Genomic DNA, 24,330 nt, shown 5'->3' with positions numbered 1-24,330 from the left:
TCGAGTTGGTGATGCCATCCAGCCATCTCATCCTCTGTCGTCCCCTTCTCCTCCTGCCCCCAATCCCTTCCAGCATCAGGGTCTTTTCCAATGAGTCAACTCTTCACATGAGGTGGCCAAAGTATTGGAGCTTCAGTTTCAGCATCAGTCCTTCCAATGAACACCCAGGACTGATCTCCTTTAGGATGGACTGGTTGGATCTCCTTGCAGTCCAAGGGACTCTAAAGAGTCTTCTCCAACCCCACAGTTCAAAATCATCAATTCTTTGGCGCTCAGCTTTCTTCACAGTCCAACTCTCACATCCATACATGACCACTGGAAAAACCATAGCCTTGACTTGACAGACCTTTGTTGGCAAAGTAATTTCTCTGCTTTTTATTTTTTAATTAATTAATTAATTTGTCTTCTTTTTTTTTTTTTTTTGTCTCTGCTTTTTCATGTGCTATCTAGGTTGGCCATAACCTTCCTTCCAAGGAGTAAGCGTCTTTTAATTTCATGGCTGCAATCACCATCTGCAGTGATTTTGGAGCCCTCAGCTCCTCTCAAATAAAACCCTTTTGTATTCCTATTATAGACTGTTTATCACCTATTTGCACTGACAAGGCTTATGCTTCAACCACCTTCAAGGCTTTGTGTCACCAGCAAAGCCCATAAACAGTTTTGGAGAAATAAAAATAGAATATGGGTAATAAAATAAAAGTCTTACCTTGCTTTTCCTCTGTACTGAGTCTGGTCTCTCCAGCTCATTGGGGGCTGCATGCAGAGGCCTCACACCCGTGTCTTCGGCCCAGAGCTCCCTGCGGAGCATGGCTGCCCTGGCACCTCAGCTCCAGGCGGTAAAAAGCCCGGCTGGACACTCAATCCAACATGGCGGCAGTGAGCCGTGTGCAGTCTGCGCACAGCACGCGATCCAAGATGGCGGCAGTGAGCTGTGTGCAGAGTCTCTGTGAGAACCTCACCCCCTCCCCACCCTGGAGACCCTATGAAGCAGCCCTACCATCACCGGACTGGCATGTCAGAAAATCTTGTTCTCTCCACCCTCTGACTCGAGGAAAAAAGTCCTCCTTTGGTTCTGAACAGAGATGGGTCTTTTATTAGCTCAAAAGACTCCTTTTGGGCCAGACTGGGGAGGGTTGGTGACAACTGGTCAATCTCATTGCCTGAAGTTTTCTTATCTTGGGCTTCACTGGTACTGTTGGGGGAAGCACACTGATTGAAACCACCCACCCTGGCTAGGCACCATAGTAACCATTTGCATGAGTTGTTTTATGGCAGGAGATCCTGATAAGGAATATGGAACTAACAGGCCACCACCAGCCAGAAGAGTTTGGGAAAGATGGAGAGGAGACACTACCTGTCCGTCCACTTCCCAGAATCCCTCTTGCTAGCATCCATCTTGGCTGAGCGATGCGTGCGCCACCAGGAAAGACTCTGAATTAGCATGATTGGCCAAAGACCACCCTGAAACTAATCCCATCACCATAAAACCCAAGACTGCGAGCCACATGGCAGAGCAGTTCTCCTGGGTTCCCTTACCTACTGCTCTCCACCTGGGTGCCCTTTCCAATAAAATCTCTTGCTTTGTCAGCACGTGTCTCCTCAGACAATTCTTTTCCAAGTGTTAGACAAGAGCCCAACTTCCGGCCCTGGAAGGGGGTCCCCCTTCCTAAAACAGTACCCCCGCAATTTACAATTTTAACAGAAGTCAGGTTGCCAGCCTGGAGATCAGTGGGCAGGGAGAGCCTACTTCCTTTTTTTTTTTTTTTAAAGAAATTTTGATGTGGACGATTTTTAAAGTCTTTATTGAATTTGTTACAACATTGTTTCTATTTCGTGTTTTGGTTTTTTGACTTCAAGGCATGTGGGATCTTAGCTTCCCAACTAGAGATCAAACCCATACCCCCTGCATTGAAAGGTGAAGTCTCAACTACAGGATCACCAGGGAAATCCTTAGAGAGCCTACTTCTAATGTTTTTTTGTTTTTTTTTTTTAATTTATTTTTTGCTGTACTGCATGGCATGTGGGATCTTCATTCCCCAACCAGGGACTGAATTCATGCCCCCTACAGTGGAAGTGTAGAGTCTTAACCACTGGACTGCCAGGGAATTCTCTAATGTTTTATTTCTTAACAACAAAACAAGAAATCAGGCAAGTTTGGAGGGTTAAGAGTGAACAAGACAGAGTAAATACTGGCATTGGTTACATTCTTCACTATAGTTTTCAATAGAGGTTTTTAATTAAAATAATACAAAGTGTTTCTACTTCAGTTGTGTTCAAGTTTTTGCAACCCAGTGGACTGTAGCCCACCAGGCTCCTCTGTCCATGAAATTCTCCAGGCAAGAATGCTGGAGTGGGTTGCCTTTCCCTTCTCCAGGGAATCTTCCTGAGACAGGGATCAAACCCAGGTCTCCTGCAGTTCAGGCAGATTGTTTACTGTCCCAGCCACCAGGGAAGCCCTAATGCAAAAGGGACTATAAAAGATGTATGTGTGGCAGGGAAGGCTAGGTTAGAAAGTAAAGTCTGAAAAAGCTGAACAGAGTGAAAAGTTGCGAGGTGGGGGGGAAATCCTTAACTCCTTATTTCACCCAAAGGAAACTTTAAACATTAATAATTTGTACCTCTGATACTAGAGTAATTCATATTAATTATGTTCACCTTTTGTTTTCATAAAAGAAATATATTTCCATGGCACTAAAAAATTCAAACAGCTTAGAAGGATTTAAATGAAAACAAATCATGCAATTGTTGGAGCAGGAAAATCATATTCTTTAAATTTCTAATATAATTACTGATCTTTATCTGCTTATTTTACCAGTGACTGACAGACATATGTTACATCATCACATTATGATTGAGCTTTTATTTCTTTTCTCAGCTTTGACAGTTGTTGCTTTATGTATTTTGAGTTATATTATTAAGTGAATTTCAAAGTCAGAATTTTTATCTTTCTGGTTGATTAACCCTTCAGTCATTATGAATTTTGCTCTTCAATTCTAGTGATGCTTCCTGGCTTAAAATCTCTTAAAAAATTTTTTTTTAAAATTTTTTAAAAAATCTCTTTTGTCTGATATTAATATCAAGACACCAACTTTTGATTAATGTTTACACTGTATATCTTTTCCCCATACTCTTACTTTCTATTTTTTTTGTGTGTCCTTAAACTTCATTTCTTTTAAACAGAATAATTTTTCAAAAATCCAGTTTGACAATCTTTGTCTTTGACTTGAAGTATTTATTCCATTTATACCACATGTAAATATAGATGTATTTGGGTATCAATCCACCTTCTTCCTATTTTTCTACTTGTCCAACCCTGATCTATGCTTTTTCTTACCTCTTTTTACAAAAAACCTGAGTGTCCATCATTAAATGACTGGTTGAATATACTACAGTACATCCAAACACCAAAGTTATGTGCAACTGTGAAAGGAAGGATGAAACCATCTTTGTGATTTCTAGAGTATATGTTTATGTGGAAGAGGTGGAGAGATGTGTGTATACTAGGTTACAGTGTATCTAAGAAAGGGTGCTGACCCTTGAACAACATGGCTTTGAGCTGTCTGTCCACTTACATGTGGATGTGTTTTTTCAGTAAGTATGAACTATATAGTACTGTATGACCTGTGGTTGGTTGAATAAGCAGATGCTGAACAGAGGGGAGGAAGGGACCTTACATGTCACACTGCTCGGCAATCGTTGCTCCTAACCCCCACATCATTCAAGGGTCAATATATTTTCTCAATTTTTTTTTTAAAAATAGAAGAATAAACTACAACCTTTTAAAATGGTTAGCTTTGGAGGAGGGAGAAAACTGGGTAGACAGGACAGGGATAAAAGTTGGATTTCTCGAAGTACTTTGTTCTACAGATTTTACACAATATGAAAAAACTTCACCTAATTATAACACAGAAATAAAGAAAATGCAATTTTCAAATCTTGTAAAATAAAATGAAACTGTGTATATTAGTGTCTTAACACCACAGTCTGGATCGTGAGAAATGCTACCAGAAAAAAGACCTAGTTTGTCCAAGAAATACATTGACAGAAATAAAAGAGAAACCTCAGAGAAATTTACAGATTGAAAAAGACTTACGAAGCATCAATTAACTTCAAAGTGTGCAACTCTCCTGGATCTTGAATCAAATAAACAGACTGTAAGAACGAAAAAAAAAAAAAAAAATTACACCAAACAGGGAAATCTAAGCATTCAATTGCTTTTTGATAATATTAAGAAAAAAATTTAAATGCAACAAATCTATGTCACTGTGTTTAAAAAGTCATCTTTAAAAATGTACACTGAAATGTTTGCAGGTAAATAATATGATGCTGAGACTTGCTCCAAAATAACAGGTGAGTGTCAGTGGTGGTCTGTAGACCGGAAGCAAGGCCGGCTGGCTGTCCAGGCAGGTGGACAGGTACGTGAGGCTCACCGGGAGAGAGAAGAGGCTGCGGCACTCTAGGAAGGATGCGATGGCAACGGCTATAAAGGGCTGTTTGGATAGCCTCGTCACCGAGCCGAAGCTTGCAGATGTCCGAGCGCGCGCCCCGGTGGCGCGGGGACGCCCCCTCCCTTCAGCTCTCCAGCCTGGCCGGGAGCGCGCCGGCAGGTGGTCGCGAGCCGAGGGGCAGAGTCACCGTGATCGGCGGTGCGCCTGCGTAGCGAGGCTCTGCCCGCGTATCTCAGGAACGCCCGTGCGCCTGGCCCCGCCTAGCATCCCAGAATCCCCTTCAAGCCGGAAGCTGGGCTTCCGCCCGGGACTGATGGGGCTCCTGCTCTCGTGGGCCAGGGAAGGCGGCTCCTGTCCGAGCCCCTCTCTGCAGGAGGTGAGCTTGGCCTCTGGTAGTTCGCTCCCCTCAGTCTGATGGCGGCGAACCGGGACGGGCGAGGGTCACCCGCCACTGAATGAACTGCAGCGCTCGGGGAGGGCGGAAGGTGGGCTTCAGGCAGAGGGGGCTTACTTAGCGTTCTCAGAGCGGGAGAGGGGCACTCAGTGCCGAGGAGCCAACTCCCTGTGGCCTGTGGGAGATAATTGAGAGGTGCAGGATCAGGGCTGGGGTGAACACTTACCTGGCTACGAAATAATCTAAACAAGAGTTGTTGAAAGGCTGTGAGGATGTAGAAGAATGAACTGTGTAATATGAAGAGGTAAAACCCAAACCTGATGGTCCAGGCAGTCACTGACCACATGGCTCTGAAACGTGGGAAAGATCTGGATGAGAGAACAGAATTGGAGGAGAGGGGAGTGCATCATTTGCTAGGCAATTCTCATATAAAGATTTGAATTTAAAAGACTCTAGGGGAGGGGAGACAAAAAACTTACAGTGCTGTAATCTCATCAAGTGCTGACCAGTACTTTGCCAACAGAGGTCCGTCTAGTCAAAGCTACGGTTTTTCCAGTAGTCATGTATGGATGTGAGAGTTGGACTATAAAGAAAACTGAACACTGAAGAATTGATGCTTTTGAATTATGGTATTGGAGAAGACTCTTGACAGTAACTTGGACAGCAAGGCGATCCAACCAGTCCATCCTAAAGGAAATCAGTCCTGAATAGTCATTGGAAGGACTGATGCTGAAGTTGAAACTCCAATACTTTGGCCACCTGATGTGAAGAACTGACTCATTTGAAAAGACCCTGATGCTGGGAAAGATTGAAGGCAAGAGGAGAAGGGGACAACAAAGGATGATATGGTTGGATGGCATCACCAACTCAATGGGAGTTGGTGATGGACTGGGAAGTCTGGCATGCTGCAGTCCATGGGGTTGCAAAGAGTCGGACATGACTGAGCAACTGAACTGAATCTCATCAAAATAACGTAATTTTATAAAATTGTAGGTACATGCTTTTTGTATTCTGAGTTTTCATTTAACATTCTTTTAACATTGAATTCTTAAAGAATTCTGAGTTTTCATTTTAACATTCATTTAACATTGAGTTCTTAAATAAAGAACTCAACCTAGTGCTGGAGCCAAGGGTTCCAATCCTTGTTCCCTCACTGAGTGTCTGTGATCCGGGTGGGCTTCACCTTCCCTGTCCACACAAAAGACTCAGTCCTGCTGACAAGCTTAGACACACATTATACATATCACTGTAGTACACATGCTTGCCAGTTTTAATGGCTACTGTGTTCTAAAGGGGTAGTAATTATAGTGAAATATAGAGCTATGAGGAGAATAATAAAGGGGTGAAAGTACATTAAAGGCGCATGCAAGTGAATTCATACCAGAAGATAAGAATCAAAGAAACTTAATGGCATTAAGTTTTAAAGACCAAATAAAAGTTTAGCAAGAAAAACTAGTACTTTGCATGAAACAGATCCTCAGAACTCTGATTCATATCAGAAACCCGCCTAACGTGATGGGAAGAGGGTGTGATGAGCTCAACACAGTAAATCATCAAGACACGTCATAGACCACCACATAGTTATTCACTCAGTTGCTCTCAACTGCCCTCTACTTAACATGCTTGCCAGGTTAACCGAAAAGCTCCGTCCCTCTGAAAACTTACTGCTCATGGCCTTGGCACAAGACTTGCGTCTAAGTGTGTGGTTTTCCAGGTACACATAACCCTTGTGTTCCCTCCAGTTTGGTGTGCTCGACAGGACTTATTTGCTCCCCAAATCGTTTGTCTGGATATGTAATTATGTCTCCCCATTACAGAATTAGATATTATGTAACTGGTGAAAGAAGGGCAGAGTTGCCTTTACTGCAGACTCTTCCTGCAGTTGGAAGGACTCAGCCCACTTGCTAAGAATGCCCAGTAGCAAAGAGCATGCCCACTGCCCAAATCTGGTTTCTAAATTGCTGCCTGTAAAAAAGAGCCAGGGATTCCTGGAGAAAGGGCTCATCCTATACCTGCGGTATTGAGAGTGTGAGGTGAACTGGAGATAGCTTTGTCAAAAGGCCATTAAGTGCCCAAAGGTTGGAGAGGAATGACAGAGGACAAAAGGGCTACCTGAAGGTTTCTAACTGGCCAAGTCTTGGATTATCAGAGAATCTGAAACAGTGATCCTAACTGTGCAGCACCAAACCATATGTCATCACTGCTGGTGACTCCTGACTCTTGAAAAATCGGTAATTTAAGGAAAGACTTGAGACTGATCCTGCCTCTAGTGCAGTCCCAGCTGACGAAGGAAAGCTCTTCCTTACAGAGTACCAGTCAGTAAATGTAGGAAGGACAGAATTAGAAAATTTCAGCAAATTTTGCTGAAATAATTGATTCTGGCAAGGATGATCATCATTGGATCCCCAAAACTACCAGGTAAAAGGTTGCTGGTAAATGGGCTGCCTACGCACTGCCACATCAGTGCACAGGTTATCTGTTACCCTCAACAGCAAGGACATCCTTTTAAGTTGGGAAGATGTGATCAAATTTTGCGTCACAGTGAGTCTTTTTTTTTTTTGGCTGTGCCAGGCAGCATGCAGGATTCCCCAACCATGGATCAAACCCATGTCCCCTGCATTGGGAGTGCAGTCTTAATCACTGGACTGCCAGGGAAGTCCCTAGTCAACCTGATATTGAGACTTTTCATGGGATGCAATATGAAATACATCTGTGAGGTGTTAATGTAAAAAATGTGTAACATGAATACACCAAGCCTTTGGCCCTATCTGCTAATTTATAGAAACTACAGGAACAAGATAAACAAACCACATGTACAATCTGTTAAATCCTGAAAGACATTCTACAACTGACCTGCTCTATTTGAAGGAGAAAGAAAAAAAAAGTCCTGGAAAAAAAACCTCAAGGCAGGAAGCTATTTTGGGTGGATGGAACAGACAAGCATCTGTACGGCTTGAAGATGGAAACACAGACTGAGTGCTTGATAGTTGGGAATTAATGTTCATTTTTTGAGATATGTTATTGTGATTGTTTTTATGAGATGCATGATTAGTGTTTAGGGGTGAAATGTCTGTAAGTTACTCTCCAGTTGCTCGGTAGAAAATATGGCAAAATGTTAATTTTTCCATCTAGGTGGATATATATAGTTCATTTTATTATTTAACTTTTCTGTATATTTGAACATTTCATAATAAAAAGTTGTGGAAAATAAGACTACCTGTTTAAAAAAAAAAACTTCAAAGCATGGATCAGACAACTGTAAAAGTGGGGAAAACATGAAGATCTAGGATTCTCCACAATTATTATTATAAGGGCATCAACTGCCTCGGTGTTTTCAGTGGAAGACCTTATAAGTGTATTATTTACATAAAACACACAAAGGTAGGAAACACGGATTAATGCAAAGAAAGGCGCTATGGACTGTAACACTCCACACTTTCTTTCCAGAAGAATAAAGTGTAAGGTATGAAGTACTGTTACAAAAAACTGCACCTTAAATACAATGGTTGTTTTTTTTTTTTTTTTTTTAACATAACTATGGCATGAGCATAATCTGAGAATTATGCAACCTCAAGAAAACCTGCACTTTGTGAAGGGTGATTCCATGACATCGAGGTTAACTACGAGGAGGACAAGGGGAAAGCAGCTTCTTGAAGAAAACGCTCAGGAAGAGAACCTGGAAGATGTGGCACGCCAGGTCCTTTGCTACCTCCCCCTCAGGTCTTTCCAATATCCAAATGAAGCTGCATGGTCCATACATGCTTACAGTGTTATTTATGGCACCAGAAATTATATCAGGTTTTCCTCACCTAGCTCAGGAAAGCTTCTTGTATAAAGATGTCCCTTGACTTTTTAGGAATATCCCCGCTAGTAAGATTTGGGGATTCTGGTTCTTCATTTTGAAGTCACTCCTATTAGTAACAAATGGCCAATATTTGTTACATATTTCTTTGCATGTATGCACCAAAAAACTATAAAGATTTGCCAATTTCACACCACATCAGTTACTCTACCTTACTACTCCAGCCTAACTTGACTACATATTCATTAATTCAACCAGCATATCTCAACCACCTACCAAAGGCAAGGCACTGAAGGAACACAAGCAGAAGGGAAGGTCAGCTGTCAGCACATGGTCTGAAATTCTGAGAGTGCAATGCTGTGGACAGTACATACAGTAGTGGTTTCACCTATTTCTAATTGTGTTTCTACCAGTTTTCCTTATGTGCTGCTTGGGGCCCCACAGTTATTACTGTTTAATAATTACTGCAACGGTGATAGTTTCTGCATCAATGCTTTTTCCAATGAAACGTCTCGTTATCTTAAGAGTAATCCCTATTTTACTTACATGTACGAGGAGTACCAATTTCAGTGATTCTTTTGAAACCAGTCATTTCAATTTTAGTTTCTTCTTACATAAATAGGCTGGTTTGCTTTTTCATTCACGTGGCCACTCTTATTTTCTTAGGTAATCAAGTCTAGTAACATTTCAGCTGTAAGTAGTCTCTGTATCCTCTTTCCTCACCCTTAAGTCTTTAGATTTTTTCCCTGACCCACTTTCTGCACTAAACTCAAACCCATTTCCCACTACGTATTTTTTCCTCATACTGTTTAAATAGCTGCTTTCATTCATTACTTTCTTAAGATAACGGGGTTGCATTTAGCAACCCATTTCAGCAGGTTTCCTAGGTTCATTCCATGAAGCACCGGTTAAGATCACGTCCTTGATTTTGTTACCTTTCATTATTTTAGAAAGCTTTCTGTTGCTTCAGTCAGCTGTGACTTCCAGCAGGTAAGCCCTGGAAGGATCCAACTAGGTGGTCTGGGCCCTGAGCACAGGAGGCACTCAAGAAACATGTTTCAAAGGAAGAAACGGACTTTCTACAGTAAGACTGTCATGGGGGAGCCTTAGGGTATGATTTTAGGAGTCAGGGGAAAAAAAGGGAACTGTGAATTTAGGAATCAGATGGGGGAAAGGAAAAAAAAAAAAGACCTGTATTCTTTTTTTTCTTCTGGATGACAGCTGTCGAAAGCTAGTACGTGCTCAGTTGTGTCCAACACTTTGCAACCCCATTGCCTGGAGCAAAAATACTGGAGTGGGTTGCTATTTCCTCCAGGGGATCTTCCCAACCCAGGGATCGAACCCACGTCTCCTGTGTCTCCTAATTGGCAGGCAGATTCTTTACCACTGAGTCACTTGGGAAGCCTGTCAAAAGCTAGTGAGACTCAGGCTGTTATGTTTTAGATACTAAACATATTTAAATTTTAAATTTAAATTGTTTTAAATTGTTTAAATTTTAATTTTTGCCTGTATAAGAAAATTTGTGCACGTGTCTAAGGGTTACAGACACATTAGCTTCTCCTAACAGATCATCTTTCACTAGGCTGCTCTTCCTTTAACATCTCAGTATTTAGAGGAAAGCATAATTAAACAGTGGTCACACAGAAGTCCTTCCTTAAGATACTTTCAACCGTTTTCTTTTTTGGCAAACCTACTGGCTTCACGTGCAGTTATGGCATAACAAGAAAAGGGAAGGGGGCCCTTTACATATTTAAGGCTTCAAATCTGGGAAGAACTAAAGGCTGGAGGGCAGCTCTTCTGTTCTGTCACCCTGGGATTACCCTCTGGTGTGGAAGCTCTACTGGATGGAAGCCTTCCTGTTACAGTACATTCTTAAGGCCTCATGAAGAAGTACTTGAAACTCCGTCTGAGTTAGTGGCTAACAGGTTTCTGGCACTCTTCCTTTCCTACGGTTTCTTTCTGGAATGAACTAAACCAGTATCAAATAAAGGTTATTATGAAGCAAATGTTTTCATCTGAAATTTCACAGTACATTTAAATAGGTTATACTCCCATCACTAATTCCGATACTTCTGCTGAGTGAAAATCTAACCCATATTGCACTTCTTTTGAATAATGTTTTCAACAAGCAGAGTACAAAATAAAATGTAGAACGATTAGGTTTGAAAACCTATGTGCAGTCTCCCAGATGCATTAGTTTCGATTTTTGGCACCTGTGTGGACGCGCTGATGCTGGATGAGGTTCGTACTCTGGGTGAAGCTTTTGCCACATATGCGGCACGCATAGGGCTTCTCTCCCGTGTGAATCCTCTGGTGCTGAATAAGGCATGTTCTCTGGCTAAAATCTTTGTTGCATGCATTACATTTATAGGGTCTCTCTCCAGTATGAGTTCTCTGATGCTGATTAAGTGATGAGGAATAAATGAATGCCTTCCCGCACTCGTTGCATTTGTAGGGTTTCTCTCCAGTGTGAATCCTTTGATGCTGAGTAAGGTTTGCACCCTGTCTATATGCTTTCCCACATATGTTGCATTTAAACGGTTTCTCTCCATTGTGAATCCTCTGGTGCTGAGTAAGGTGAACGCTCTGGCTGAATGCTTTCCCACACACGCTGCACTTGTAGGGTTTCTCCCCAGTATGTGTTCTGTGATGCTGGGTGAGGTTTGCACTCTGGCTGAAGGCTTTCCCACATATGCTGCATATATAGGACTTCTCTCCAGTGTGAGTGGTCTGGTGCTGAATAAGTGTGGAGGAATGAGCGAAGGCTTTTCCACATTCGTTGCATTTGTAACACTTCTCTCCAGAGTGAATTCTCTGATGTCGAATAAGGTAAGTGCTCTGACTGAATACTTTCCAGCACTCATTGCATTTATATGGTTTCTTTCCTGTGTGTATCTTTTGATGTTGGAGGAGGTGTGTGCTCTGGCTAAAGGTCTTCCCACATTCATTGCATATGTAAGGTTTTTCTCCAGTATGAACTCTCTGGTGATTAATGAGAGATGAGCTGTGGCTGAAGGTTTTACCGCATTCCAAGCACTTGTAGGGTTTCTCTCCCGTGTGTGTCCTCTGGTGGATGGTGAGGTGAGCACGCTGGCTGAAGTCTTTCCCACAGTCATCACACTTGTAGGGTTTCTCTCCCGTGTGGATCCGCTGGTGTATGGTAAGGTGGGCACGTTGGCTGAAGGCCTTCCCGCACTGGTGGCATTCGTAGGGTTTCTCTCCCGTGTGCATCCTCTGATGTGCGATGAGGGATGAGACGTGTCTGAACTCCTTGCCGCACTCTTCACATTCGTAAGACTTCTCTTTGGCATGGCTGTTTTGGTGTGCGATGAGGGATGGGTACTTCCTGAACTTCTTCCCACACACCTTACACTTATAAGGCTTCTCTCCAGGGTATATTTTCCTGTGCACGATGCCAGGGATGAAGGTCTTGTCTTCATCGTACATGAAAGTTTTATTGTCTGACTGGGTACCAAACTGCATAATTAGGTTTGAATGCTTTTCAAAATCACTTCTATATATATATTTATAGTCTTCTACAGGACTACCTTCTTGTGAAAGGACTGACTTCACACTGAAATGTCTCCTTTTGGTGGGAATTCTCCTGTAGGTCTCTGCCACTTGCCCCTCCATTCTGTCATCATAGTCAGAGGGTTCTTCCAGTTTGATGGGCTTGATTCCATCCTTTTTGAGTTTAGAAACATTTTCCACCAGAGTACACTCTTGGGCTTTGGTTTCCCATTCTGAAATTAACAAAAAATATATAAAAAAGTCTTCCTCTGTTTGGAGAAAGGAAACTACTAAAGTAGAAACAAAATAATGAACATGAATAAAATGCCTAAAAAGACTGGCTTTGACAGCCTCATAACATGGTCCTCAATGTGCAGGGAAGGAGGATAAAACGGCAGAAAACAGGCCTAAATAGTTGAAGGAGGACCGGCTCCTCCCTATTTAACACCAGCGTGGAGTTACTAGATAGAATAGGTGAGGTCAGGCAACAGAGTTAAGAAGTGAAAACAGATGATGAACAACGTGGCATGACTTTCATTACATAATCATTTATAATCATATAAGTTAACTTACATAGCAGGTCATAAAGCAGGCTGGCTGTCACCACCCCTCCTTCCAATCTACCCTGCACACCCTCATGATATCCTGGGCAGTTTCATGGCGTGTGTCCCTGCTTTAATACTTAGAGTAACTCCTACAGCCTTGGAGCAATGGTCCAGACCTGAAACACATCAAGTGACTGGGACCCTCCCAGACATCCTGAGGCAGAAACCCTGGGAGTAGGGCTGAGCCCTCCAGGAGGTTTAAATCACATTGAAGTTTCAGGATCAGTGGCTTAAAGGATGAAAGTTAAAGGAAAAAAAGTTAAAATACCTCCATTCAGTACTCAGGCCCCAAATAATCTACTCTTTTCTATTGTACTCTCCCCTCTTCCACACCTCACATTCACCTTAAAGTTTGAAGTTATCCACATAACTTACAACTGTGTCCTCATCATCTTCTGAAGGTGCCACTAATTCCAGATTTCTCTTATGACACCTTCATCTATTAGGAAAGATGCTTATGGCCCAGCTCATGTTTCTTTCTCCTTCTCAGAATCCTAAAGTACAGATTAGGTTGAATCATAAAAAACTGCCTTGTATATAGGTCAATATGGCAGAATATCAGCAGTTTCATATAGTTCAACTTAATATAATGTTAGGCCTATGGCATTAGTTGGCCTTACATTATTTCATAGTTTTGTGTGTTTATTTCCAACTCAGATGCAAACTCTGGAAATGGCTTATCCTTCTTTTACATTTCCTTCAGAAAAAGGCATAAGACTCTGGATATGGAGGCCACTCAAGTGAACCTGGTAAAATAAATGACAATATCTTGTTGTAAAATGAAATCAGATGAAAGCATGCGCATGTGCGTGCACACACATACACGGACCCCAAAAGCTGACTGCAAAGCCATCATATGTTCATTTGTTGATGCCTATGTTTCATTATGATGACTTAAAACAGATTTAAGCTACAACACCTTTGAAATCAGGTAAGAAACTTGTAACTTGAAAATATTAAGAATTATATAATGAAACATCAAATAGAGTTCATAATACAGTACAAACAATACTGGATAGTTCAGAAACTTTCTAAGATACAGATCAAAGGAGGATATTTACAAATATATCCATTCAGTAGACTCATCCATCAATAAAGGACTAGTTAGAATAGGATATAATGGAATAGTAGGTATATTGACCTGAAAAAGTGTGCAGGACATATTAACAGGAAAAAAAGAGAGGAAATGGTATGTAGGGAAAGATCCCATCAGTGTAAAGATGTGTATCTCCGACTCCTCACCCCAAACCAGCGCCTTCTCCCCTCAGATCAGCACTCTCTGCATGCCTGCACATACATGTGGTTAAGGAAAGGGAGACATATAGTTCATTACTCTGCCTCGTGCTGCTTTGATTTACACACTACTTTTATTGCTTTGATTCAAATACAAAAATTAGACATTACAAAATGCTTAGGAGTAATGTTAAATGAAAAAAGCAGTATCGTGACTAGCATGAAAACTCATTAGAACTAGGTAAATATTACCAAGATGCCAACAATGGGATTTCTAAGCTTCAAAAAATATTTTCTGATTTTCAAGAAATTGCCTGTATTTCTTTGTTATTTAGTACTACAAACGTTGATCTATTACTTCATCTAGTGGAAAAAAATTTAAAAACAACTTCCTTAAACCAGGATTTATTACTCCCTCCTTAAAAAAAACCAAAATGAGAATGTTAATGGAATGCATGGGAAAGTGTGTGTGTGTATGTGTGTGTATATGTGTGTATATATATACACGTGTATACACACACACACACATATACACACACATATGTATATACATGTATGCATACACACACACACATATGTATGGCTTCTGAGGTGGCTCAGCAGTAAAGAATCCACCTACCAATGCAGGAGATGCAAGACATGGGTTCCATCCCTGAGTTGGGAAAATCCCCTGGAGCAGGAAATGGCAATCTGCTCCAGGATTCTTGTTGGGAAAATACCATGGACAGAAGAGCCTGGAGGGCTACATTCCATGGGGTTGCAGAGCTGGACACAACTGAGCGACTGAGCACAAACACACAAGTAGTGTGTGTGTATAAAGATGAGATAGTCCCAGAAACTGGGTTTAGCTTCTATGTGATCAGAATCAGTCTATGACAGAATGCTCCATACACCTGAGAAGGAAGTACTAAAGTTATAATTAGGGACTTCCCTGGTGGTCCAGTGGCTAAGACTCCAAGGTCCCAAAGCAGGGGGCCTGGGTTCAATCCTTGGTAAGGGAATTAAATCCCACATGCTGCAACCTGGTGCAGCCAAATAAATAAAATAAATAAAGTTATAATTAACAAGCTTAAAGTAACAAGCCTGAATGATGACGACAAAGAAATCGCTATTATAAGCATACATTCTTAAACCAACGAGACCATTAAGCAGGGCTTAAATATGTGTATATAACTAACCAGAAAGGATGAATTAAAAGCATAAGGTATCACACAGTGGTGTAATATTTCTAGCAGGAGAGAGCAGTGTTGATCAGGCTATCAAGGGAGGGATATCAAGGATGGGGGGAGGTCTGGTCTGAACCTGAAGAAATAGGTGGTCCTGTATGATGTAAAGTACCATGAAATTCTGAGACAGGACTGACCATCAGCGACCAACACAGATGCTCGATCTGTGAGTCATCCAAGTTCCCACTCCTCAAGCATGACTGATGAGATGTTGTAACCAAAGGTTCAACTTACACTTCTCTGAGCCACTAAGAAAGTAAAACCCTTAGAGGCCCCTAATCAAGTAAAAGCACAAGACTGGGATGTTGGAAGTTGACGCTGACTGCCCAAGACACTCCTCCACCCTGTTGATGGCCTCCAGCTGCCCATTAAGGGTGCAAGGGGTTTGGGGGCCAGAAGACAGAGCCCGTAGCCAACCAGGATGGGCAGCGGGCGGGAGCCTGTATGCTCTGTGCCACACCCTTATAGAGGATGGGCTAGAAAAACAAACAAAACGCAAAACCTCACCTCAACTGAAGGAGAAAAGGAACTTGCCTTTCTCAGTTTTGTGCTCCTTGGTGAGAACAAAATCCCCCCCAATAGGCCCCCTTTTGGGGTTTACAGCCTTAATTCAACCTGATCGTTTGAAAAACTGAAGTGGCCCCAGAGGGGCAGTGCCTCCCAGAAGACTGTCCTGACTGCAGTGCAGGGCTAGTTCCATCCTGCCACATGTTTTCATACTGAGAAAAGACTGTGCTGAAATCACTCCCTAAATAATTTGGTGTATATTTTGCGTCACTCTGCCAACTAAAGCCAATAGGCTGTAAATTATAAGAAGAATTAGTTTTTCAAATAGCACCCTTAAAATACCTGGAGATCAGACAAAGTTAACTTTTTAAAAAAGTGAAGCAATCTGCTTAAAGGGAGCATATTATTCTCTGTCATTACTATTTAATTTACTGTTACTACTGTATTCCAGCATTGATACTGGTAGACAACCAGAAGTCAGTGCCTTAAAAAAGGAGGGGTGATGGATAGGAATGGAAATGCAAATGAGTACAATGTACTTCTTTTCTACACAAAAGGAGAGCTAAGACTATATTTATGACTTATCTCTGCAAAAAGAAACACAGAAGGATAAACCAGAGACAAGGGAACAGAGTAAACTGCACAGAGTGGGTTGGAATATGGCAGGAGGGAAAAGAGCACACGTCTTTCTCTACAGTCTTGACTTCTGAACCATGATAATGCTTTATAGACTCAAAAATGTAAGATTAAACAAAAAAGAATCAAGAAATAAGAAAATACTAAAACTGAACCCAAATGGAATCAAACCAACTTCACTGTACATCAAACTGTTAAGAAAACCAGAAGGGAAGAATTCAAGTAACTGAACCCAGCATCCTTGGTGGATATCCTTGTGCATCCTTGGTGGACTACCTCCTGAGGACAGGAAGGCATTCTGAATATTACCTGAACAGTCTGTTATTTCAGTGATATAATTCTGAAACCATTCTTGTGTGTATTATTATGACAGAGCAAATGAGCAGACAGATATACTGATGCTGGGAACCAGGTGACTCGCTGTGTGGGAAAGGAAGTAGAAAATGGATACGGGAAGGTATAAGATGGGCCTTGTCATGCTGGACTGGAATGTGAGTTACCAGTATGAATCCAGGTTTCAAGAAACCTACACACGTATTTCATAGTTCTACCTACTGAACTGATCGAGAAGCAGTGGTACCCAGGATAGTGAACACCCTCACTGCCCAGATTTTGGCTTCTCATCACTAATCTCCACTACAATGAACCACTGTTCCTCAAAGAAATTCCAGGTCTAAGGTGGGCATGAGGTGTGCCTGCAGACCATCCTCCACCAGGAAGCCAGGAAACACTGAAACATGGATGGAAATGCCTCAAAAGGACATCGTCTTGGGCTGAAAGGTGGCCACCACCCACATTTGGGACAATTGATAATTAAAAGCAACTCCCCCACCTCACAAATGGAATGGACCAATAATACACTGAATTTTAAAAAATTCCGTTACTCCATAGTGACACGTACACATAAGAAAGGGATGGGAGGAGGGACAGCTGTTTTTTACAGAAAAATAATTTCAAAGAGATGAAGAATTAGAAAATCACTATTTTTAAACCTGCAGTGTAATAAAGCAAAGATCTTCAGTGGACGCTACGAACCTTAAATGAAAGATCATCAGGGACTAGAATAGTCATTCTAGGTGTCAATACACAGATGACTACACAGATGTAGGAACTGTGTGAATGTGGCAAACAGGTAGAGACTTCTGTCCGTATAGCTCTGGCTTTACATAGTTTTACAATTTCTAGTCTTGTAAACATGTTATCTTTTAAAATAATTAGAAAATAAAAAAGGAAGAACTGAGGTAGGAGACTGGAGGCAGGTGGATACAGGATTTTGTCAACAGACAGAGTAAAAGAAATTCAAAAAGACGTCCAAAGGGTTTGAAATTTAAGATCTTAGGGGACATTCATGCGTGCTTAAGAATACAGGGAGGGAACACAAGGAGAACCCCAGACAGAGCTCTAAGAGAGGGAAACTAAGGGTCATGGAGAAGTACAAAATGATACATAGTAGATCTTTTCTTGAAGAGGGGATCTGGAAAGAAGCATCACTGAGGTCACCAAGCAGCTCAGTCGTCTTGACCAGCTGGGGTGTCTCTGCGTACAGTGAGCGACTCGTCATATTTAAAAACACATCTCACACACTTAGCGTAACACAGGCTCTTAAGCACAAAGAATCTCGTCCACTGGTGGTTCTCTCACCTGGACTTGGGCCTTCTAGAATTTCTTTTAGCACCATCCAAGGTTCTTCCAACATGGGGATCACAGTTGGTCTATATACTGTAAGTCCTGTCCAGGAGGAACAAAATCACTTTTACCCTGGAGATAAACAGTCATACTACTTTTATTAACTGACTCCTTCTTACCCATGAGGACAGACCTCTTACAGGAAAAGAACGGTTCACAGACACGATCTCATGAATGAGGTCACTGCCCTTTTGAAGCAGGGACAAAAATCTCCCACCACCCTGGAGGATGCGTGTGCAGAGACTGTGGGGGAGGCAGGCGCTGGGCAAGGCGTGGGGTGGTGGTCCTGGGGGGCCGTGCATCGTGGTTCCTGATGACCTTTCACTTTGAAACCTTTCATCTGGGAAAAGGGAGCAGAAATTGGCTGTTTCTGTGCCTGAACAGATGAGCTTGTTCACCTCTAGGCCCAACCCACTTTTGAGAGCTGAGGAAAGACAGACTCTGGCACGTGTGTGGTTGGGGGGTACAGACAGATGCTCACCGAGAGAAACCATGTTCCAGTAGTTCTGCAGTGTCACGGTCTTGTACAATTCCTTCTGCACAGGACGCATGAGCTCCCAGTCCTCCTGGGTGATGTCCACCGCCACATCTTTGAATGTGATAGATTCCTGAAACATCAGAAGGGCACAGTGATGGCACAGGTGTGTGCATGGTGGGGCATCCACAGAGTCTTGAGCATTGGCAGGACCCTAAAGGTTACTACCCAATATTCACCCAGTATATGGATGAGCAAACTCAAATGGCCTAAAAGTATGAAAATAAAATCAAATTTACCATTTTTAGTGCAGGCATTGGCAGTTCCATCTTAAAGAAGAAAGGGATGTGAACATAGATGACAGAGTTGAAAGGTTCGGCTTTTCAAGTGCTGTCTTATGAATTAATAAAATGCGTTATAATTTGACATTTTAAGATATTTTGTCTGCTCTATTATGGAAAGTAGAGCCCTTCCTCTTCCTTTCTAAAATAAAACTGGTACTAATAACCACACTGAACTACTGAACTTACAGAACATCTTACAGTCTGGTCAAGTTAGCATCCCTCTGTTCTTCCTTTGTTAAAAAAAAAAAATTCTTGGTTACTCTCATATGTTTTTCAAATAAATCTTCTTTCTTTAAAAAACTGTATTGGGATTTTCAAATCACAGTTAAGTGTAAAATTTAGGGAGAGCTAAAATTTTACAATATTTAAGGCTTCTTCTTTCATGTCCCATAGAATAACACAGGATTGCAAAATTTATACTATCTTGAGTTCTGGCTACTTTAAATTTGAGGGGGTAATACTATGAATGGAATCTTTTATTTCATTCTAAGATCTGACTTTTTCAGGTATATAATAAAATGATTATAATTTTTGTAAGCCATTTTCTGTAGCTGTCCCTTTACTCAAATTTTCCATTATTATTTCTAGCAGTTTTCCCCTTGATTTCCTTAGGTTTTTTGGGTAAACATTCATATTATCTACAAGTAATAATTTTACTCTGGTTATCAATTTCTTTTTTTTTTTTTTGGTTATCAATTTCAGACCACATATACTTTTACAGTAAACCTTTCTCTTAAGACGGCCTGAGCTGCTCTTCCTTAAGATAACAGAGACTCATAATCAACAGGAACACCGCACAAGTCATGGCCTTTAATTACCTGTTAAAGAAAAATAATAACTGTTGTTTAATCTCACTGCGGTCTTCTTGATGACTAACTGTAGTCCAGACTAATGGCTCTCATAGTATTTAATGCTCACAATCCAAGAGGAATATTCTTTCACTGGAGTTGAATAACTCGGGCTACAAGTAGTTAAGCATCTTTGCCCCAAGTCACAGGTTCCATGGCAGAACCCGGAACCAAATCTAGACTCACATGGCTCTGGAGGTCAATGCTGTAGCCTCCATGTGATACTGCTTCTTGAAAATAAAACAGCACCCCTTCCTGCGGTGAGGAAAGGGGTGATCAGAAGAAGCAATGGGTCCTGTTTCCTGTAAAAGGCACTCACCTACCTTAACAGGCCAGGGAGACTTAAGTTGAAAACTGAGGCTTAGGTCTTTTGAGAGGACTTCTGGGGTCACAGAAGGTAGAGGGCCAGGCTAGAATATGTCCTCACACACGAGGGAGGCATTTTACAATCACAGAAGGAACTGACACTCCTCTGGTGGTCCAGTGGTTAAGACTTTGTACTCCCAATGCAGGGGACCCCAGGTTTGATTCCTGGTCAGGGAACTAGATCCCACATGCTGCAACTAAAGATCCCAAGTGTTGCAACTAAGACGCCCAGCAGGCAAATAAATAAATAAATGTTTTAGAAAGAAAGAAAGGAAAAAACTGACACTCACTTTGGTAACCAAGTCATTGAACCACCCTGCCTGGAAAGCTTGTCTTCCTTTGGGGTCGTCCTCTGGGGTCTCTTGGGAAAGGGTGAAGTTCTGAGGAGCAGCTGGGAAAGAGAGAGAAAGACCATGATGGAGATCAGAGGTGTCTGAAGAGCCTCGGAAACTCTTCACCAGTAGATGTCTATGTTTTCTTAAAGTGAAGAGGAGTCAGAAGGAAACTAGAAACAGCACCCCTGCTGCGAAGAAGTAGAGGGAAGAGGCAGTGACTCACCTGAAGACCCGGGCGCAGGCCTCAAAAACAATCTGCTCTGGGACTCTGGAATAGGTGCCAAACTCACAATTTCCCACTAAACCCTCACGTGATAGAAATTTTGCGAGTTGTCTTTTTACTCAGTAAAGAAATATTCCCTGGACATTTCCTAGCTATTTGGAAGCATAGGTTAAAAAACTAAATAAAATCCAGTTCGCAAAGCAAATTATTTACCGGCAAAAGGTTCAAACCTCTGCAGGGAACCTCCTGAGGGCTCACACAGAGGTCATCTATTGTGCCTGGCCACTGTTTTACAAGACACATCGTCTGCGTTCAGAGAACATGTGCTGGGTTCTGAGCAGGTAGAAGGCGAATGCCGTGCAATAGGGGGTTCAGGTGAAGCGGGTCCTCACTCACTCCCTGAGCTCTGTTCTCCTGATCACCTCCAAGGGCTGTTCTCTGACATGATGGCTGTTTTCTTGGACCACCCTGGGCTCCTCCCCCGCCCTGCCCTACAAGTCTTACCTTCTTCTTTCAGAATCTGAGTCAAGTCCTCCACCAGCGTCACCACCTCCTCACTGTTCCTTGGGTACTGGGACTTCACCCACGTCCGAACCTCCCCAGGCAGGATGCTCAGGAACTGCTCCAGAACCAGCAGCTCCAGGATTTGCTCCTTTGAGTGAATCTCGGGTCTCAGCCACTTAAGGCAGAGCTCTCGGAGCTGGTTCAAGGCTTTCCGAGGACCAGCCAGGTCTGGGTACGGGAAGTTCCTGAAATTCTGCCGACAGGTCTCAGTGTCACGCAGGAGTCTCAAGGCGAGGATTTCCTTCTCAGCATTTCGGGGTCCGCTCTGAGCCTTGTCCATCTTCCATGTTAGCAGGACTTGGGCGCGAGAAGAACTGGTCGTCCTCCTGCTTGGGGAGAACATTGCTACAAACAGGAGAGTCAATCTGGCAACAGCCTTTATTTCTCCAGGTCAGAGCCAAGTGCTTGAAGTCACATGCTAGAGCCACCAAGACATTTAAGGATGGCTGCTGCAGCCAGGGGCTGAACAGAGGCAAGGAGGAGTCAGCTGTCTTCCTTACAAATTCTGAGCCCAGAATTCGTAGGGATGGGGAAGAGACCCTGAAACACAGGAATAGACCACAAAGTCAGGAATTCCTGGTGCTCTCTGCCAGATACATAAACAGAAATAGCTGACCTAGAGACCTTACCAATTGGGCACCAGTTGGGACTGCCATAAAAGAGTGGAGCTAGATGCAATGACTTGAATCCTGAGCAAAAACACAGGTCAAACTTCTAACTTGTACAGAAAAAAAAAAAAGCCTCAGTATATTAGTCATTGATATTACACAAGCTGTAATGACTGAAGTGACTCTCAAAAACAACAGCAAATCTGTTACTTCGAACAAACTCGGAGAACTTTTTAAAGCGCTCAAGGTTGGGGAAAAGGGGCGAGCCATCCACCTGCTCTGCATATCAATGACGGCCAGTCCAAGCCCATCACTACCTGAGGTCTGGGACGGGAAAGAAGCAGAGGGGACCCGTGTGACTTGAAGCCCGTGCCCAGCTTCTACAGGACAATTCTTTAGGAATACATTTGGAACCAGTTTTCCCACGGAAAACCTCATTGCAGGCCTGACACCACCTGTCCACGGTCTCCACCTCCAAGCCCCCCTCAACTGCACCGTGTCCCCTAAAGCCGGCTGCTCACTAGGCCTGCTGGGCAGAGGCGCCCCTGGCCTGCTCACCCGGCGGGGTCCCCCTAACTCCGCAGTCTGAAGGTCGGGGGCAGCTGCGCGGGGTCTGCCCCGCAGCCCCCACCCCTCAGGCCGCCCGCATCCTAACCTGTGGCCGGACCAGCGGACACGCAGCGGAGCGGCCCTAGAGGCCCGGGGCAACAATGGCGGCAGGCGCTGCGCCTGCGTGGCGGGCTCGGTTCCGCGCTGCAGAGGGGCCTCCGCCCGCCACGTCTCGTCCCGGAGGGCACGGAGCCTGGGCCGGAGCCGCCCGTCCAGCCCGGTCCTAGGAAGCCCGGCCCGGAACCACCGAGCCCCGGCTCCGCCGCGACCTCGCCTCGGCGCCACTGCGCATGTGCGCAGGGAGGACGCTGCGCGCCCGCGGAGCCAATTGGAACCCGCGCCGGCCCCCCGGCCGGAGCTGCGGATAGTGGACCCGTTTCCGTGGCAACCTCCTCCACCCACCCCCCCCACGCTGTGAATTGCTCCGTAGCCGGCGAGGTTCTGAGCGGTCTTTAAAGTTCCCCTGGGCAGAGGCCGGTCTGGCAGACGACTGAGAGAGAGGTCGGGGAGCAACGGCATCTTGAAAAAGGGGTGGGAATGAGGGGCGGTTGTAACCCTGCGCGAATCAACCTGAGAAAGTTGGTGCCTGAGTTCTAGAGGAAGGATGGGCAGGGAAGATGTGGGTCTTAAGGCAGAAAGACCCAAAGTGCTGGTTCTTTACTATTCAATATTAAAGACTCTGAGTCCCTCCTCAGGAATCTGATTCTGAGACTCTCAGATTGGAAACAAGAACAACGTCCTGCATCACGTTTATACTCACAACATACCAAAAAATGCCTGAAAATAAAAGTATGAAAAACATCCAAGTGTTCACATTATCTATGGCTGTGTTGGCAAATCACCCCCAAACTTAATGGTGTTAAAGAAGAAGCATTTTATTATGTTTATGAATTCTGTGGGTCAAGAATTTGGAAGGTGAACAGTTCCTGTGGCTTTTCTCTGATCCGTTCTTTCTGGAGCCTCAGTTGAGAAGATGATTTGATGGCAGGGAGGGTCCTCTTTCAAGCTGTATGTACTCACATGTCTCCTGGTTGGGCCGAGATGGCTTAAGGATAAGCTCAGTTTGGACATGTGGCCTTTTTGACAAGAAGGACTCAGCTGGCAGCTGAGATGGCGGCTTTGGGCTTCAAGAGCAGGTGTACTAGTAAGCAAGAGAGAAGCCCGTGGCTGATTAGAATATAGCTGCAGAAGTCACAAAGCATGACTTCCATCATACTCCTGGCCAAAGGCATCACAAGTTGTGTGGACTCAAGTGGAGGCAGATGTTGACTCCATCTCATGATGGGTAGAGTGTCAGAGTCTTACTATTACCTCACCAAGCAAATCTGAACAACAAAAAAGTTGGGTAGTGTGATGATCTTTGATGTGTCAACTTGGCAAGGCTACAGTCTCCCACTATTGAATCAAACTCTAACCTAGATGGTGTTGTAAAGCTACTTGTAAGTGTGGTTAAAGTCCATAAACTGAGATGAATTAAGTAAAGGAAATTATCTTATTAAATAGGTTGGGTCTGAATCAATCAAGGCCTTAAAAGCAAAATTGAGGCTTCCTTGATGAAGAAAAAACTCTGGACAAAGCTTCCAGCCTGCTCTTCCCAACAGATTGCCCTCCAGGTTTTGAACTTGCCTAGTCAGCCTCCACAATCTAGTAAGCCAGTTTCTTGCCAAAAGAAGAGAATCTTTTAGTATGTATGCCCTACTGGTTCTGCTTTTCTGGCGGAAACCTAACTGATGCAAGTAATAAGCCTAATTTCTAACAAAATAGCATCTTAAGAAATCATTAGGGGAGGGACTTCCCTGATTGTCCAGAGGTTAAGAATCTGCCTTGAAATACAGGGGACTCATGTTCAAACCCTGGTTGGGGAACTGAGATCCCACATGCCTCGGAGCAACTAAGCCAGAACACCATAAC

The 24,330-nt window shown here is 43.2% G+C and overlaps 1 protein-coding gene and 2 long non-coding RNA genes across 5 annotated transcripts; 1 reads left to right on the top strand and 2 right to left on the bottom strand.

The window, feature by feature from the left end:
• Positions 1–716: 716 nt before the first annotated feature.
• Positions 717–4,549, bottom strand: LOC133057258 (uncharacterized). The gene is made up of 3 exons (XR_009692988.1): positions 4,431–4,549; positions 4,094–4,152; positions 717–929 (listed from the first exon to the last, which is right to left on the bottom strand). It is a non-coding gene; the product is annotated as an uncharacterized LOC133057258 (long non-coding RNA).
• A 174-nt stretch (positions 4,550–4,723) lies between these two features.
• On the top strand, positions 4,724–5,843 carry LOC133057257 (uncharacterized). Its single transcript, XR_009692987.1, has 2 exons — positions 4,724–4,824; positions 5,366–5,843. It is a non-coding gene; the product is annotated as an uncharacterized LOC133057257 (long non-coding RNA).
• A 116-nt stretch (positions 5,844–5,959) lies between these two features.
• On the bottom strand, positions 5,960–22,682 carry ZNF287 (zinc finger protein 287). 3 transcript variants are annotated; one of them, XM_061143546.1, is made up of 7 exons: positions 22,466–22,682; positions 21,143–21,742; positions 20,371–20,471; positions 18,822–18,851; positions 18,529–18,655; positions 18,003–18,089; positions 5,960–12,387 (listed from the first exon to the last, which is right to left on the bottom strand). In XM_061143546.1, exons 2-7 carry the CDS (start codon positions 21,543–21,545, stop codon positions 10,838–10,840), a joined length of 2,298 nt encoding a protein of 765 aa, XP_060999529.1. In that variant the 5' UTR covers positions 21,546–21,742; positions 22,466–22,682; the 3' UTR covers positions 5,960–10,837. The 3 variants fall into 3 exon arrangements, with proteins under 3 accessions (XP_060999529.1, XP_060999530.1, XP_060999531.1); XM_061143547.1 differs by lacking the exon at positions 22,466–22,682 and adding an exon at positions 21,832–22,416; XM_061143548.1 differs by lacking the exon at positions 18,822–18,851.
• Between the last annotated feature and the right edge of the window lie 1,648 nt (positions 22,683–24,330).

Source organism: Dama dama, chromosome 5 (assembly GCF_033118175.1).
Source record: "Dama dama isolate Ldn47 chromosome 5, ASM3311817v1, whole genome shotgun sequence".
Classification (NCBI taxonomy): Eukaryota; Metazoa; Chordata; class Mammalia; order Artiodactyla; family Cervidae; genus Dama; species Dama dama.
This window is presented reverse-complemented; position numbering and strand designations above follow the sequence as displayed.